The following is an 18,542-nucleotide window of genomic DNA, read 5'->3' as shown; positions in this document are numbered from 1 at the left end:
TCCTGCTGCTGCCAGAGAGAGCATGAGAGCTCGATGCCTCGCGACGCCCGCTGATTGGTTTGCACACATTTGAGGAGGAGATGGGAGAGAGAGAGAGAGAGAGAGAGAGAGAGAGAGAGAGAGAGAGAGAGAGAGAGTTGCTCCCTGCATTGATTTAAGTGCACAGGCAAGACCCGGAAAATTAAATAAAATAAACGATTTGTTACTGGTTTTAATAGACCCCTTTAAATATTTAAATATTTTCCTAAAAGTAGAGATTTACGCCTTTACAAGTATCCCGTGTTCTTTGTCCAAATTGCGCTATTTCGTGAACTCCTTTCAAGGTTTAATGAATTGGTTTTATTTATTATAGCTATTTATCGGTGATATCACCAGGATTTGCAGATAATTATGTAAGGAATAATTGACGACGGGCCGTTCAATTATCGAAAGTTAATGCACACCCCGAGGTGGTAATGCGGCCACGACGCGAAGCGGAGTGGCCGTTACACCTCGGGTGTGCATTAACTTTCGATAATTGAACGGACCGGAGTCAATTATTCCGCTTATACCACGGTCACAACACCACAAGACGTTGTTCTGATACCACAAGACGTTGTTACGATGTTTTATCTCAAGACATTTGTATGGTATTTGTCCCGGAATGCACTTGCTGGTAGGACTAATTTCTTACGCATCTCATCTGAAGGCGTTGCTTGAGTCTGCATGCAGTTTTCCGAGATTGAGAGGAAGACAGACAGTGCACATGCACACGCGTTTGCTTCACTGAGAGTGAAAAGACAAGTATTTACAGTATATTTGATTTGTTTTCGTCGTATTTAACACCCCTGTCGTATAAGAAGAGTATTAAGAGAAAAAAGTGACATGGAGGTTTCTGCGTCAGCTGCGGTTCTCGCAGTGGCATAGAAAGCTTCCTGCTGAGTGTTTTAAGTCCCGTTTACCCATTCCACAGACGAATTTAACATGTTGTTGTTGTTGTTATTTTTGTGCTTCGTGTTTTATCTTTAACCCGCTGATTGTGTCATGTAGTTTGCCGTTACCTTTGATACATGCTTTAGTTTTTCGTCTGAACAGTCCTGTACAGTGCTCTCGCCATTGTTGTTCAAATGTTCATGCTGTCCATAAATATTAATAGTTATTTCTTCTCAGACAATGGAATTTGCCTGTCACTGTGTCTGTTGTTAAATACATATTCACTGGTGGACAGTAGGCTAAACTTGGCGAAGTGATATGGAACTGTAATGCGGTCAGCAGACCTGGAACACCTTCATAGGTGTGCGTTTAACTGAAAAATAATGCACACCCGTCGAACATTCGTCAGCCAATCAGAATGAAGCATTCAACAGCCCCGTGGTATAAAATTATATAATCATGTAAAATATATATAATGTAAAGATTTTAGGTTTCCGATGTCAGGCCCAGAATTTCACAACTTACTAAAGAAATTTCGCTTTCTCTTTGGAAATATTTACTCGCCGTAATATTGAGCAAGATAGTTGCCGCTATAAAAAAAAATACATTTCTCCAAAGTTTGGGAAAAAATAACAAATCAGAGATGTTACAATGGCCTCTGCTGGTCAAATAGGAGTACTACGTGTTTTGTGGTACGACTCGAGTCGAGGGCATCATAACCGATCACAACTAGGACACAAGCAAACTAAGTGATCACGGATATACTGTTGAAACTGTTCTTCATTAATAAATAAAAACATGTAGTAGTGGGAGGGCACAGGTCTGATGCCACAGATTTATGTGCATTTACCTTACATAATTTATTGCTTCTTCTTGTTCTCTGGACATTATTTCGAGATTATGTTTTATGCTGTCAAAATACACGTAATTTACTATTTTCAATTTTGGATCGGGCGTTGACAACTTGATGTTTAATAAACATATAAACACTGAAAAAAAATATATCTTTAATAAGGAAACACTTGTCTACAAATTCAAAACACTCGAAATGCACTACTAATAATGATAATCTCGAACAAATTAGATAAATTAGATAAATAGCGGACACAAATCTACACAGTACAGTACGTCAATGTAAACATTGTGTAGTTATAGATTAGCCTGCTAATTCCTGACACAAAATAATAAATAAACTACTAAATAATAATAAATATTATTATAATATTATATTATAATAAATAATAAACAAACTAAAAGCCTAAATTGTCATTAGGTCCTTAATATAACTTCACCTTTATTTGGGGCAATGCATAGTTTTCAGCTTTCATATTTGCCCATATAGTAGTGTAAGTAAATCGCGGCTCAGTAGGGTCTGACATGCAGCGCGTGCAGAGAGCGAGCGCGAGGTGAGGAAGCACAGCAGCGCACTATTTTTATTAAAAAACATAGTTATCAACGTTATATTGAAATACCAAAGTAATCATATAATAAAAATGCATATAAATAAATATATAAATCAATAAAAAACAGCAGCACGCACACAGGGTACCCCTGGCCAATCACCGCAAAGCGGAACGTGTCATGGCGTCCTCCTTGAAGGGGGTTGGGCTCACTGCTTCTTAATATATTGCGATATTTTATATTCCTACGGTCAGCCGGGTGTCTCGAACGCATTTTGAGGACATCGTTGCACGGGACAATGGGGACGGTGCACGCAAGGGTAACGTTGATTGTTTTCTTTAAAGATTCAGCGTAAAATTGGCTTGGTTTGTCTGTGACCTCTTGTGTTCAGAATGCTGGATCAATGCTTTTTTTTACTGTATGACGTAAACACGTTAAATGCCCAATGCACAGCTGTGGTTTGTATATGACTGTACACAATGTGCGATAAATGGATTTCGTCGTGTTTTTGTAGAGTATGGATTCGTTCCCCATGTCTGGGCGGGACCTGGGCGTTCACCCAGATGATGTAGACGTGATGGAGGCGGGGCAAGAAGCTAAGCAGGAGATTTTAGAAAATAAAGATGTAAGTTGCGTTAAAAGTTAAACAACAAAAAGTATTGTTGTATACATTAAAGTACCATGTGATTTCTTGCCATCGCTGTACTGTACTGTACTATATTGTAAAAGTAACTGGCACGTGTTCTGTGTTTTGGTCTTATCCAGGTTGTTGTTCAACATGTCAACATTTCAGGACTAGGCAGAACTAAAGAGGATTACTTGGGCTATGAGATCTCGGATGTGTTCACGGCCAGGAATCTGGTGGAAGTAAGTTATCAGTCCAGTTCAGTGTGTTTTATTAGGATTGGTTGAGTTGTTTTGAGGGCCGGTAACATCCCCAGTGTTTCTGCAGGTGATGAGGAAATCCCATGAGGCCAGACAGAAATTACTCCATCTTGGCATATTCAAGGATGTGGAGGTGGTGATCGACATCTCAGAAGGTACAGCATCCATAATGTACTGATGTCCAATGTATGCTTAATTCAGTACAAATGATTCCGGAATGAGCTGCTGCATTTCTCTCAAAACAATTTACACTCAATTGCTCTGTTTAAAACATTTGAGATTTCTCATTACATTTCTGTCAGGTTGGGGTTAAGATGAAACAACATGCTATTTGCAACATCTTTCTGTTCTATTATACTATCGTTTTGATCTCCTCAGGAGCAGACGCGCTGCCAAATGGACTTGATGTTACATTTGATGTGACCGAGCTTAAGCGACTTACCGGAAGCTACAACACTATGGTCGGAAACAATGAAGGCAGTATGGTGAGAGCCGCTCGTATAACAAAGATTGTCATGATTTGTATCATCATTTGCATCATCTCTGCATTTGTGTGTTTATTTATACATACTGTAGGTACTTGGTATTAAGCTTCCAAACATGTGTGGCCGAGGAGAGAGACTCACCTTTCAGTTCTCTTACGGGACTAAGGAAACATCCTATGGCCTGTCTTTCTTTAAACCACAGCCAGGATATTATGAGCGCAAGTATGATTTCTGTAATTCTGCTGAAAAGCAACCACACTTCGGTTAGATCTATATCACTGAATTCTTTATCTTTTGTAGCTTCACGTTGAACTTGTACAAAGTCACGGGCCAGTTTCCGTGGAGCTCACTGAGAGAAACGGACAGGGGGGTTTCTACAGAATTAAATGTAAGAGAATGACAGTAGCTACTGAGATTTTACTCCGTATACTAAGGTTGGATGCATGTGTCTTTCAGTTTCCTCTGTGGATGACGGACCACACTTTAAAATGGGAAGGCGTTTGGCGTGAACTCGGGTGTTTGGCCCGCAGTGCATCATTTGCCGTGAGGGAAGAGAGCGGCCACACTCTTAAATCTGCCCTTTCTGTAAGCGGTTACCTTTAACCCCAGACACCTGCACCAGTGTTTATGTTCTTAAGCTTTAAATGATCAAATATCCTCTTCTCGTCTCTTACTAGCACACAATGGCAATAGACACCAGGAATTCTGCCATCCTGCCCCGAAGAGGCGCCTTACTGCGGATCAGCCAGGTGTGTGGGTTCAGTCACAAGCCCAGAACACATCAGCAGTGGTTTTTATCATTCACCGCTAGTCTGCCTAAAACCTCCGTCATTGACTGAAGGTGTCGGGAAGGGTTTTAGCCGTACTGTTACGCTGCGCAGTAGTTTGTGTTCACCGTGTTCGCTCTGTCGCTTCAGGAGCTGGCAGGATACACGGGTGGCGATGCCAGCTTTCTCAAGGAGGACTTTGAAGTGCAGTTGAACAAACCTTTTATCTGGGGTTCTGTGAGTAGCCTTGTTGACATCTAGCGTATTTAAAATTATACCGCACTTGCTGTAAAGTCACTTTTTGTGGGACGTTTGGGCATTAATCAGAAGTGAAGTTTGTATTTTGATGGGTTTTCTCCTCCTCTAGGTATTATCTGCTTCTTTGTGGGGAGGGATGCTCTTTCCTATTGGGGGTCAACCTACATCCATTGCAGACAGGTTTGTTCGTTTTCTTTTTTGTTGGATTTTAGGTTTATGTTCCATTGCACAAACTATCCTGCGTGTTTATTTCTGGCAGGTTCTACCTGGGTGGCCCAACTAGTGTTCGAGGTTTTGGCATGTACAGTATAGGCCCCCAGAGTGAAGGTAATTCTCTAAATATTGTTTTTAAACGCGCAGAAAACAACCTTTTCCGTAAGAATCTAATTTTGGCTTTTTATTTTATTCATTTATTTTAATGTATATTCTGTTTGTGATTTGACCCTTCCTGTGTGATTTTAAACCGATCAGGTGATTTTCTGGGTGGCGAAGCGTATTGGGCTGGTGGGCTACACCTGTACACACATCTCCCCTTCCGCTCGACCCGGGGTGGCCTAGCTGACCTCTTTAGAACCCACTTCTTCCTTAATGCTGGAAACCTTTGCAACCTCAACTATGGTCAGTATTTTGTCTTGTAAATCCCCTGTAAGGCTTAACATACAAAGTTTTGAATCATTTCCCTGATTCTGTTATTTAATATGTGCTAACGCATTTGTCCACACGGGGATGCTATTGTTTCATTGTAAGAAGACGTGTATCGTTTATCTTCTCCTTGTGCTTCAATTTTCAAGGATCCAAGCTCTCCTTTAATCTTAAACCTTTGCATTGTTAGCCTCTATTAATCTTAGTCTATGTTTTGTAGGCGAGGGACCACGTGCACATCTACAGAAGCTAGCAGAATGTATCCGGTGGTCTTACGGGGCAGGAATAATTCTACGACTGGGGAACATTGCTAGGCTTGAACTAAATTACTGCATTCCCATGGGAGTTCAAAGTGGAGATAGGTATACAAAGATGAAATAACTCTATTTTGTTAGTAATAAATTATTTTAGAACTTACTGTGACTTGTTTGTCTTGTAGGATATGTGATGGTGTGCAGTTCGGTGCAGGCATTCGTTTCCTCTGATCACCTCTGATGCAGGGAATTGTGGGATAGCTTTTTTGTAATATTTCTGAGTGTTGAACACAGGTAATAGTAATTCCTGCATGCGCACTCTGAGAAATCGCTTTTTTACATGGAAGGCAAAAGGTTGAATGAGGTTTCTTTATTATTGATTTTTGCTGCATACCTCTCAACCTTGATGTGTTCAGAGTACACAGACGGCCAGTTTGCATCAGATGCTGATACAGCTGTTTGCCGTATGGGAAACTTTAAAACTATTAAAATGTAGGTACTATATCATACGCATACCGACCCCTTCAATGTTGTTTATCAATGCTGAGAGATGTACAATAAATGCTGTGCTAAGAAAAACAGCATGTTCTTAGTCCAGACAGTATTTTTGGATGTAATATAATAATCCTTTTTAAATGAGAAAATGTAATGTTTAAATGAGTTTTGTCAACCCTGATGCCAAACCTGATACTGTAAGTGAATTGATTGTGACAGACCTGACTAAACCGTCCTTGAGTCAAAAGTTCCTTCATGCGTCCACCAGCAGTGCTCTTATTGTTATTGCCGTTTTTATTGTCCAGCTTTATTGTAATCAAAAAAATATTTTGCCTAATACATAAGATTTATGTATTTTGATTGCATATAGAATTTCCATCCATTTAGATTACATATTTTTTTATAACAAAGTAATAAAGTTAATCTGATACAAATTTGTAAGACATATGAAAATGAAACGAGTAAGAATAAGTTTTATGTAATAATATTAATAAATAAAACGTGTTTTAAATTTATAAGAAACATGATCACATATTCTTACATATTAAACCCAATTTAATTCATATGCATCACATTGAAGTAATTTTCATTAAGAAATCAAAATCAATTTGTATTAATTTATTCCTGAAGATAAAAAGTTAGACCACATGGTTTCACATTTTTTCACAAATTTATTAATAGTTAACAACTGTTAATAAAAAAATTATTCTTAAAGGGAGTAAATACTATGCAAATCAGTTGAATTTTACTTAAATATATTAGGTAGCAAAGTAAACTATATGGCTTGGTTCAGATCTAAATGTATACATTTCAAGAAACCACCATTATTGTGATCAGTGTTCGCTTTAGTTGGGCTCTTGACTCTTATATTTTAATGATAAGTTTTATTGTCTGTTGTGACAGTGTGTGAAAATACATTTGTTGAGGCAATGAAAACTAAGATCATTGGGATCAAGTGATTGGTGACTGTAATCATTGTGTCTATATGCAATCAAAATACATAAATCTTATGTATTAGGCCAAATATTTTTTTTGAGTGGTTCGTTTTGAGTTAGAGGGCATGAGTGGTCCTAAGGAAATATTTGTGTGACACTAATTTAAAAGAAATGTTTTAGACACTCTTATAACTTCTTCGTGAAAATAATTGAAATAAAAAAATATTAGTACTGTGGTGTATTTTTTTATGTTACTGCATGGTCATTTATTTTAAAAAAGGTGAAGATGCATCTTGGCATGCACAAATACCTTTCAAAATAAAGGAAATTTTACAATACATAGATGTAAATGAAACCTACAGGCCGTGCTAGAGACCCAGTATGAACATGTTAATATTGAAGGGATCATTCAAAGTACATGTTCATTATGTTTATGCCAGGACTGGTTTTGTATTGTAGTTTTTCTTCCTGTCAAAGTTCATCTGGTGGATCATTAACAGCCTGATATTTGACAGGGAAAAGTACACTGAAATGACCATTTGCAGGATCACTTTGAAGCCGAATAACTGGCCTTGAGTGGAATACCAACTGCACACCCGTTTTCACTCAGACAAAATTCATCACAGCTCTCTGATATCATTATGGATGGGGAAGTTGGTTCCGTAAGTATCAATTTGTGATTACTTTTCCTGTTGGATTTGTTTATTTGATAATTATCAACTAGAATAATTTAAAATAATTTTGTCTAAAACAAACTTGTTTTTTTAAACATTTAGACATAGTTTAGCTTTGCCAATTGTTTTATTATATAAATTAATTTCACACAAAAAATCATTTGGTCAAAATAAAATAACAAATTTTGCAAGTAATTTTATGAGAAAAAAAACCAAGTTCGGTACTTAAATGTTTTAACACGTTTTACGTTTTAACAAATGTGTTGTGTGCAAATTAATTTCACCAAATAGACTCTTATAAACCAGAACGCGCAACTACCAAAATAGTAGTCGGACTCGTGACGTACGGAATGGCGCCCGGGAGCGCGCACGCACTGAAACTAGCTACAACGTCAGCGTGCGTCGGTTCAGCGAATCTGGTTCATGTCGAACAGACCAAATACAGTCAACCGCAGGTGCGAGTACAGTGACAGCAGTCAGGACTTTAAACCTGATTTTTAACTGTGTGTATTGCGTTTCGCCATGTTGTGGACGGCGAACACGATCATGAGGAAATTCTCCACGAGCTCCGTGAGTATCTTCTGCATTTTGTCTTTAGCAATAGACAGAGCCACGAATGAATGAATGAATGCATGCGTGCAAATGTGCTATATCGAAGACACACTCATTAATACATTGTACGATATTTTAATTAACGTTGGTAGCCTGAAATAACATTAAACAAGGGTTTACCACGCACAACCTCGCATGCTGTCAGTGGATATTACACAGTGCCATGCTGCAGTGTTGAACGCGCGACGCGACACTTGTGTAAAAATCCTTTATATATCCATATGCACGTCTAATTACAACAGATAACGGATTTTATATGTTTAAACTGATTTTGACCAATGCATGCCACGTTGCTTTTGGTCGGATTACGTCCAAATCTTTGGCGAGTTGCGTCAGCAAGAGGGCGAGAATATGAGGGGCAGATCATATTACTAATGGGACTATTTTAACAGTACTACTGTAATAGATCCCTAACTATCCAACAACTTCAGATCACATGTGCACTGTATAGTAAAACATACTACAGAATTGTTTTTTGCTATGACAAGCCATAATAAACTTTCAAGTATTCTTTTTGTCTGAGAAATACTTGGGACGTTTATTTCTTCCTGTAACTACCTTTATATTTTGGCCCTATCGTGTTAGCACAGTTATTACATTGTAATTAGACGCGGGTCTATAGTATTTATAGTAATGCAGCAATGTGTGGTGGTGACCAACCGATTCGAATCTTTACGCAATGCGCATGCGCAGTTCTATCTCGTTTCTTTCCATGTAACCAATAAACGCTGAAAGACAATAATATTTAAATATACACAATCGTTTAAGAACTACAACACATAGGAAACCAAGAAGTAACTCAATATAATGTGTCATTTGTACCGCTTGAATTACAAAAAATGGTCCGTTATGTAGTATGAGCTGGGAAACTTTTCTTGATCTTATTGCAGGTGATAATTTACAATAAACATGAAATGAATAAAAAAAGTGTACAGACTCTAATACAGTAATCCGTGTAGTCTCTGACTCTGTATGCTTTTTGAAAGGGATAATGTACAGGCAGCCAGTTTTTATCGCAGAAAAAATAGACATAAAATGTGAATTTGAAATATTTTATTAGCTCATTTTTACCGAATGGAGACCTTCCGTGAGGAAAAGCTGTTTACTTTCGGTTTAAGGTCTGAAACGATGTTAAAATGTCACGAACAGGCAAAAAATATATATAATGTCATATATGTTATTAAAAGACATATTTATATTTGTCAAAAAAACCTGTCAAAATGATTTGCTGCATCCGGGTTACCGTGTTTTTTGAGAGGTCATTATCTGGGAATAACGAACCATTCTGGCCAATCAGAATCAAGTATTCCAATGAGCCGTGTAATAAGTAGTCATAGTGCATGGTGTTGAGAGAATATGTACTGTCTGTATATTAAACCGTAAATACATGAAACTGTATATTTACATTGATATATTTGGCACATACTTATCCAAAGCGACTTAAGGTCTAAAACCTTTTTTAGAGGTTTTTTACATTTTTTAGTCTAAAAATAATTTTCTCTTATTTCGTCTTTTTTTAATCATCTTTTTATAATCTTTCACACAGGCTTACTGCCAAAATAAACTGAAGCTGGCCCTGATTGGTCAGAGCCTGTTTGGACAGGAAGTATACACGAGCCTCCGCAAGCAGGGTCATAAAGTGGTTGGTGTGTTTACAGTTCCTGATAAGGATGGAAAGGCGGACCCCCTGGGTAAGTGTCAGATGGGTGGGGGTGGGAGACAACGGACCAGTGAAAGTTTTTGTTTCTGTGGGAGTGCCCTAGGGGGCTGGGAAACCACTTACAGTCACCATACTCTGTTTGACACTCATTGGTGAACAGATGGCTAAAGTGACACAGACACATTTCGGAAAATGAAAACGTCTTTGAATGCCTGTTATAACATTAGGGTCAGTATTATTATTGGTGTCGTGCATGGTGCATTTTATAAGGGCATGACCTCATTTTTTTGTGAAATGTACCCTACTGAGAGGAGCATTTGTGACACGTGAGATCTTTATCACGGTGTTTTCTCTCATTTATTCTCAAGTCTGACCCCAAATTCTTTCATCAGCTATTCAAGTGAAAGTTAGGCCAAGGTCAATAGCTCATATACCTGTAACATTGTTTTGATAAGTCCTTCTTTGAAGTATGAATATAACAGGTGTGATCTGGTTTTATATCCGCTAGCTTAGATAACTGGTTTCTTTCTGATCTCCAGCGGCGGTGGCAGAGAAGGACGGGACACCAGTGTTCAAGTTCCCACGCTGGCGGGTGAAGGGGGAGCCCATACCGGAGGTGGTGGAGGCGTACAAGTCTGTGGGTGCCGAGCTGAACGTCATGCCCTTCTGCTCTCAGTTCATCCCAATGAATGTGATTGACTACCCCAAACACGGCTCCATCATCTACCACCCGTCCCTCCTGCCCAGACATAGAGGAGCCTCCTCCATCAACTGGTGAGTCAGTTGACTATATAATATACCGTATATTATTACTATTAAAGATATATTAATTGATATACGTGTGTTGGTGTGTGTGTACAGGACACTCATCGAGGGCGATAAGAACGCAGGATTTAGTATCTTCTGGGCTGATGATGGTTTGGACACTGGTCCCATCCTCCTGCAGCGGGAATGTTCAGTAGATCCCAACGATACCGTGGATACCCTATACAACCGCTTCCTGTTTCCGGAGGGCATCAAGGCCATGGTAACCCTGCCAACAGTATTTTGTCCAATAATGCTTTGTGGCTAGAACGACGCCTTAGATTCATTCATAAGTGCACGAGTTTACATTTTGAAACGTGCGTGTGCTTGTGTTCCAACAGGTTGAAGCTGTACAGCTTATTGCAGACGGTAAAGCCCCCAAGATCCCTCAGACTGAGGAGGGAGCCAGTTATGAGGGCATCCAGAAGAAATCCAATGCCAAGGTGAGGTGCAAACTTGCACAAATCAACACGTTCTGTTGTTCCGTTAGAGACCAGCATGAAGTTCGGCCATGTTTGTTTTGGGAATGTGTTCATGTATATGAGTTTGTTCGTGAGGAGTAGAAGTCATTATCATTATCTTGTTCTCTTTCTTACTTAAAGGTCAATTTGGCCCAGTCGGCAGAGGCCATGCATAACTGGATCCGCGGTCATGATAAAGTTCCAGGTGCCTGGGTGACTATCGATGGAAAGGTGTGAATGTTTTTAAACACGCGTATACATGCTGATACATACGAGTAATGCACCCCTCACCCGACACATTGCATTGTGGATCTTGATTCGCGGGTCAATATTGTTTTAGCCCGTGAGGGACAGCTGCTGTTTTTCATACAGTGAAAGTGAATCTGCTTTCCTTTCATTCCCAATCATGAATGTCGTGTGCTGTGTTCTGTAGCCCGTGACGTTGTACACCTCATCAATGCTAAGCGTGTCAGTGCCAGCCGGTCAGCCAGTAGAAGTGGAGGGGGCGTCCCAGCCTGGACTCATCACCAAGTCAGGGCTCGTTCTTTTCGGCTCCGATGGAAAAGCGGTAAGTCTCTGGTTTTGACAGCCTGGATTGTCATAATGCATCGTCTCTGCGCTGCGAAGTCATAATAAAAACGAATACATGTGTATGTATGACCGTATAGCTCCAAGTAAAGAACCTGCAGTTTGAGGATGGAAAGATGATTCCTGCATCCAAATACTTCTCCTCAGAGGAGAGCGCCAGCTTGGAGCTCACAGACGAGGAGAAGAAGATGGCCGAGGAGATCAAGGTGTGTATATCACTTTTACATGATGATAAATATTCAATTTGGACAGTTTTGACCTTTGGCCGTTATTCATGGTTACTAGGCTATCTGGAAAGGCATTCTGAGCAACATTTCAAGTATCGAAGAAACAACAGATTTCTTTAAGTCGGGAGCTGCTTCTATGGATGTGGTCAGGTGGGTTTGACCCTAAGCTTTTACCTTGAATTTTTAGCGTTTGTTTGCCATACGTTTGGTTTGATTCAGGTTTGGTTCAGGTTAAGTTCAGTGTATTTGTTTGGTTCAGATTGGTGGAGGAGGTGAAGCAGAAATGTGGAGGCGTTCAGCTTCAGAACGAGGACGTCTACATGGCCAGCACCTTCCAGAGCTTCATCCAGATGTTCGTCCGACGCCTGCGCGGAGAGGACCAGGAGGAGGAACTCGTCATCGATTACGTAACGAAAGAAGTCAACAACATGACGTTGAAAATGCCCTACCAGTGTTTCATCAACGGCAGCTTTGAAGACGCAGAAGACGGAAAGACGTACAACACGGTCAACCCCACAGATGGCTCGGTGAGTTCAGTCATCTCAAACGTGTTCACACACACCTCTGGCATGTCTTATGTTTCTTCTCCGTCCTGTAGGTGATCTGTAAGGTGTCGTATGCTTCAGTGGCGGACGTGGACCGTGCGGTGAGCGCAGCAAAAGCAGCCTTCGTCAACGGCCCCTGGGGTAAAATGAACCCCCGTGACCGGGGCAGGCTGCTTTATCGGTAAGACCGTGCAGAAAGGCCAAACATATCCACAGAGCACATGGCAGCAAATTGATCTCTTTGAGTTAACTTGTTTGTGTGTAAACAGTCTGGCTGATCTGATGGAGGAGCATCAAGAAGAACTGGCCACGATCGAGGCCATCGACTCTGGTGCCGTTTACACGCTGGCTTTAAAAACACACGTCGGCATGTCCGTACAGACCTTCAGATACTTCGCCGGCTGGTGCGACAAGATCCAGGTGTGTGTGTTTACTATGCCGTCCTTCAGTTTTATCTGTGACTTCCTGTTATCAACGCATCATACCCTGTTCCCACAGGGCTCCACGATACCCATCAACCAAGCCAGACCCAACCGCAACCTCACCTTCACTAAGAAAGAACCTCTGGGGTGAGTGTTCTTGTGTGTGTAAACGTGACTAGGGTAAGTGTGTAATATGCGTCGTTTGGTTCTCAGAGTTTGCGCCATAGTGATCCCATGGAATTACCCACTGATGATGTTGGCGTGGAAGAGCGCAGCTTGTTTGGCAGCTGGAAACACGCTCGTCCTGAAACCCGCCCAGGTAACACAAACGCGCATGTATCATAGAACGCACTAAAAAACGGATGCAAATGTGACGTCTTTTCTTTTGATTTCCCAGGTGACTCCTCTAACGGCACTGAAATTTGCTGAATTGACGGTGAAAGCTGGAATTCCAAAAGGAGTCGTCAACATTGTACCAGGATCAGGTTAGACACAATAATGACACGCTTGGCATTTCAATGGTTTTGTTTTGTTTCCATATGTTGGATGTCAATAGGATCCAAAGTTGTCTGATTAGCAGCGTTGTTCAAAATATCGTCTTTTGTGTTCTGCAGAAGAAATTCAGGTTTAGAATGACGTGGGGAGCGTAAATGAGTCTTACTCCGGTTATGCTTAATAAGCTGATAACAAGTAAGGTCTTGTAAACGCGTAAAACGGTTTTCTTTTATTGGGGAAAGCTCATAAACGGCGTAAGCAAAACGCGCTCGGCAGAGGTGATTTTTTTGCCCATTACTCCGATTTCGCGCTGCATGTAAACGCCTTGACCGGTTTTCTCTCGGTTTTCTTGATGTGCCCATGTCTGACAGCGCAATAGTAAAAGTCCCCAATGGAAGTAACAGTAAAATAACGCACAAAAGTCCGCTCTGGAATCATGCAGTTGATGTAGAAATGTTCAAATGAAAAACTATTGTTGCATATGCAGGTAATGCGGACATGAGAAGAGATATAAAAATACAGCTTCTGACCGTTTTCCCGCTGCGCGTTTCATTACCAATCAGAATATAGATGGTGACGTCACTGCACGCGAGAAACCTGGCAAGTCTCAAACTTCCATGTAAAGGCGGTTTATTACTATGCATGTAAGCACAGGTTTCTTTCATAAGCTGATTTTTGACAGATATGCGTTTATTTTGTGCATGTAAACGCACTCAATGGTTCGTTCTCTGGTTATGATTGACACACTGGTCTTTCTCTCAGGTGGTCTGGTCGGACAGAGGATGTCCGATCACCCTGATATCCGTAAGCTCGGTTTTACCGGCTCGACTCCCATTGGCAAACAGATCATGAAGAGGTAAGTCCCATTTATGAAATTTCGCAATATTCTGTTCATTGAGATGTTCAAGAGCTTCTCTTGATGATGTCATTTCCTGTTGCAGCTGTGCTGTCAGTAACTTGAAGAAGGTCTCTCTGGAGCTGGGCGGTAAATCTCCCCTCATCATCTTCAGTGATTGTGACATGGATAAGGCCGTTAGAATGGTGAGAGAAGATTCAGATTTCAGCCTCCAAATGAGTCATTCAACCAACTGTGTGCCTTTCTGTGTGTGCCGCAGGGCATGAGTTCTGTTTACTTCAATAAGGGAGAGAACTGCATCGCTGCAGGCAGACTGTTTGTAGAAGAATCCATACATGACGAGTTCATCACTAGAGTGGTACGTTTTTTGATCCTCCCGTAGCATTTGTGTTGTGTCATTAGCGTTGACCGTAGATATTTGTGCTGTGCTCAGGTTGATGAAATCAAGAGGATGAAGATCGGAGATCCGTTGGATCGCTCCACGGATCACGGACCTCAGAACCACAAAGCCCATCTGGACAAGCTGGTGGAGTACTGCGAGATCGGTGTGAAGGAGGGGGCGACGCTCGTCTACGGTGGGAAACAGGTGGACAGACCAGGTGAGACTTCGAATCTAACCAGATACCTACCAGACACGATTAGCATTAAAATCCTGGAAATGTATTAATAACGATCTGGAGGTGACTTATGAACACACTTTTCCCAAATCTTTTACGGTTTGCTCATGTACGTCATTCGATTTGGGATTCGCATTTATCTGTGTTCACAGGCTTTTTTATGGAGCCCACGGTGTTTACGGAAGTTGAAGATCACATGTTCATCGCCAAAGAAGAATCATTTGGTCCTGTTATGGTGGTGTCTAAATTCAGGGATGGGTAAGTTGTCTTTCTGTGTTGGGATCAGGAGGACTTTGATGATAGCCAGATTATCTTATTATGTTACGGTTTGAATCATTATAAAGGTCATAATTTACATAACTATATAAATCAATCTTTTTTATGACTAACAAAACATTCAATGACTTGTGTGTATCAGTGATGTGGATGATGTTCTAAGAAGAGCCAACGACACAGAGTTCGGCCTGGCCTCTGGGGTCTTCACCCGTGATATCAATAAGGCCATGTATGTCAGCGAGAGACTGGAGGCAGGAACCGTTTTCGTCAACACCTACAACAAAACCGACGTGGCGGCTCCTTTCGGAGGCTTCAAACAGTCTGGATTCGGGAAGGACCTTGGTAAGCACACACTCTTAACAGCAGTCTCATTTCAAATCTGATTTATTTATATGAGGACAATTCGTATGCATGCGTGTGTCCAGGTGAGGATGCCCTGCACGAATACCTGCGGACTAAAGCCATTACCGTGGAGTACTAAGAAAACACGTGCAGCCCGACTCCAGGCAGGACTCCAGGAGCCATGAACGCAGTCCAAAGTGGCCAAACTGTCTTACTTGAAGCTGGTTTGGTAGGAAAGGAAGAGCATTTCCTGCCATGACTACACTGATGTGCCTACATTTTCTAATCGCCCTCGGGACAGTATTGATTTGCCATCCTACGCTGGCTAAAACGTTTTAAAAAATGAAAAACCAACAGACCTCCAAGTGCACCGAAGCAAACAAGTTTAGTCGTTCTTTTAAGTTTCCAAGTTAAATGATCAAATTATTATTAAGGAACCGCAATAGTGTCATAAGCTGCTTTAATTGTTACACTGTATCCTAACCAGGCGAAATACTAGCCACAAGCAATCTTTCTGTCCATACTCGATGCCGAACTGCTGTATGATGGGCCTCGATCATAGCCAATTACATTTTTGATGTTTAATGTGCAGCTAAACTCTGAACTCTATTGCTTGTTGCTGTGTCAAGTCGTGCGTGGTTGGGGGAGTTTTACTTTGTGTTCAATAAGTTGTTCACCTCGTGATTTTAACACACAATGTCGTCATGTTAAGACTTAGTGTCTTAGTATTTAATACCCGTGTCATATCACTGCCACTACAAAATCTGTATTATCACATGTGTACATCTTTAAGGTTTATAATATGCATAGCATTTCAACATCATCCTTTTTATCGTAACTGTATATATTTCATTAGATATGACAAATGGTCTTATTTTATATATTTAATTTTGCATTCCAGACAGACTTAAGATAATTGAAAATGTTGAATGGAAATAATATAAACACACCCTTCTCTTTCCAGGGAAGTAATTTATTTTGTATAAAATTATAGGCTTGGTTTGATGTAATAGTAATTTACACAAATACACAACAACACTGTGAACCTTACAATGTGAACAACGTGACAATGAAAAATGACAGAAAGTAGTTGCTGTCAGGTATCTGCTGAAGGTTTACGATCCCTCGTGATGCTTTTGACAACAGAGAAATGTTATGCTGTTCAAATTATTATCAGTGTTTTAGTCTTCTGTATAAGCTAACAGTCACACTGAACGTGTCACTTGCCAAATGTCATTACACACAACAGTATTACAACCTTTATATTACCAGTGATAAAAAACTGAAAGAGCGTAGGTAAACCATTTTTACAATAAAGAACGGAAATTGCGAAGACTTGGTTTTCTAAATTTAATCACCTGAACCTCAGAAATCTTTTTAATGAATTTCTACGTTTTCTTATTATTACAGTACATGTATTAAACATTTGTTTTTCAAAACACGCCACGGTCACCTTCTGCATAGGGATGTCTCAACTTTATATAAACTGTCTACTACTGACATGAGGCTGAGCCTGCGTAGCAGGACATAAGATCAGAGATGCATGCTTGTGTCAAACTAATAACAGTCTTGAGGCTTCCAAAACATGGATTTTGTTTAATAGGCACCAAAACCTGCTTGAATAATATCCTCCTCTAGAGTTCAAGAAGGCAGAATGCATCTCATTCTCCCTCCTTCTCCAGCTCCTGGATGTTGGCTTTTCGCTTTCGTTCTCCTGGAAGTTTGAGCTTTTTTGCAGTAACAACATCTTCCTCCTCTGAGCTGTCTTCCTCGGATGATGAGGATAATGAGGACTCATCCTCCTCTTCACTACTGTCCTCCAGCTCAACCAGAGCCACATCCTGCAAGACATATTGACATTATGTGACAAAATAAGCTTTTAAATTCATTCAGTTTGAAAAAATATAGATTAACTACATATTTGCATATACAGTATGTGGGTGAAACTAGATGTACCATTTCAATCACTTTTTCTGCATCATCCACACTTTCAATGTCAAAATATCCAGCTGGAGCATCTTCAATCTGCTGTTTTAACGTCTCATTGGCCTGGGCAAATTGGGGTAGGAAATGTTGTAGTCTGTCTAAAACTACCACACAAACACACACAGATTATGAAACTACAGTTATACTGTATAAAGCACCCCTGCTTAAAAAAAACAGAACCATCATAAAACTTCTGATGTATTTAATGGTTATAATGGGAATTGTATTGTTTTCTGGTCTGTACTGGTGGGATGTTATCTGGTGGATGAGAACCAATTGAACACCATTGAATCATACGGGAAATTGGGAATAAGACCCAAAACACTACTACGTAAAGTACATAAAGACATTTTGTAATGGTAAACAGCTGATGCTTTATAATAGCATTTGTAATGAAAACCATCAGAATTTGTATGCTTTTTTAGTAATGGTAACTACAACAAGCAAAAGAATAAAAGCATACCATTACTTCTGGGCACCCTTTGCGTCTGCATATGACCACTGTTAGACTTCAACAGAAGTTTCTCGTGGATTCCTGAAAACAAAGTGGGATATAAATCTAGAAACTTGGTAGTTGTGTTGATCTAACACTTTACAGTAACGTTAAACACATTCAGAAGAGATAGCTTGCTCTCTTCTACAAACCATCAGGCTAAATAACAACAAAATGTACTCTACCTTTTCCGCCACCACATGTCAACAAATCTTTAGAAGACGTTTTCTTAATATTGTTCTGTGTCTGATCCATAATTTGCAACTCGCACGGACCGATCCACTACAATCCACATGTGTGTTTACAGGATATAACTTCCGCGTTCAAGGGTCACTCACTCCGCCGTCACTGAATCTGACGCAGAACTCTTGTTTGGCGCCCCCTATAGTTATGGGTGTCTGTATTACAACTTTTTAATTTAAGAATTTTTAAATTAGATTGATATTTAAA

At 40.3% G+C, this 18,542-nt stretch overlaps 3 protein-coding genes across 3 annotated transcripts; 2 read left to right on the top strand and 1 right to left on the bottom strand.

Annotated features, from left to right (window-relative positions):
- Positions 1-2,484: 2,484 nt before the first annotated feature.
- On the top strand, positions 2,485-7,258 carry samm50l (sorting and assembly machinery component 50 homolog, like). The gene is made up of 15 exons (XM_057323518.1): positions 2,485-2,632; positions 2,828-2,938; positions 3,079-3,180; positions 3,266-3,353; positions 3,577-3,683; positions 3,775-3,905; positions 3,984-4,071; positions 4,140-4,268; positions 4,361-4,432; positions 4,601-4,687; positions 4,818-4,888; positions 4,968-5,035; positions 5,180-5,326; positions 5,571-5,712; positions 5,790-7,258. The coding sequence occupies exons 1-15, from the start codon at positions 2,612-2,614 to the stop codon at positions 5,833-5,835; spliced, it is 1,410 nt and encodes a 469-aa protein (XP_057179501.1). The 5' UTR covers positions 2,485-2,611; the 3' UTR covers positions 5,836-7,258.
- An 825-nt stretch (positions 7,259-8,083) lies between these two features.
- aldh1l2 (aldehyde dehydrogenase 1 family, member L2) lies at positions 8,084-15,812 on the top strand. Its single transcript, XM_057323509.1, has 22 exons — positions 8,084-8,278; positions 9,867-10,011; positions 10,520-10,754; positions 10,842-11,007; positions 11,126-11,227; positions 11,387-11,476; positions 11,679-11,813; positions 11,914-12,039; positions 12,119-12,210; positions 12,320-12,587; positions 12,659-12,786; positions 12,875-13,025; positions 13,104-13,174; positions 13,241-13,346; positions 13,425-13,512; positions 14,285-14,378; positions 14,464-14,563; positions 14,638-14,736; positions 14,812-14,977; positions 15,148-15,253; positions 15,414-15,613; positions 15,697-15,812. Exons 1-22 carry the CDS (start codon positions 8,231-8,233, stop codon positions 15,750-15,752), a joined length of 2,772 nt encoding a protein of 923 aa, XP_057179492.1. The 5' UTR covers positions 8,084-8,230; the 3' UTR covers positions 15,753-15,812.
- Positions 15,778-18,407, bottom strand: nopchap1 (NOP protein chaperone 1). Its single transcript, XM_057323531.1, has 4 exons — positions 18,278-18,407; positions 18,063-18,134; positions 17,570-17,703; positions 15,778-17,454 (listed from the first exon to the last, which is right to left on the bottom strand). The coding sequence occupies exons 1-4, from the start codon at positions 18,345-18,347 to the stop codon at positions 17,275-17,277; spliced, it is 456 nt and encodes a 151-aa protein (XP_057179514.1). The 5' UTR covers positions 18,348-18,407; the 3' UTR covers positions 15,778-17,274.
- Positions 18,408-18,542: the final 135 nt, after the last annotated feature.

This window comes from Triplophysa rosa, linkage group LG24 (genome assembly GCF_024868665.1).
Source record: "Triplophysa rosa linkage group LG24, Trosa_1v2, whole genome shotgun sequence".
In the NCBI taxonomy this organism is placed as follows: domain Eukaryota; kingdom Metazoa; phylum Chordata; class Actinopteri; order Cypriniformes; family Nemacheilidae; genus Triplophysa; species Triplophysa rosa.
The sequence above is the reverse complement of the archived record's forward strand: the minus strand, read 5'-3'. Positions and strand labels throughout refer to the sequence as shown.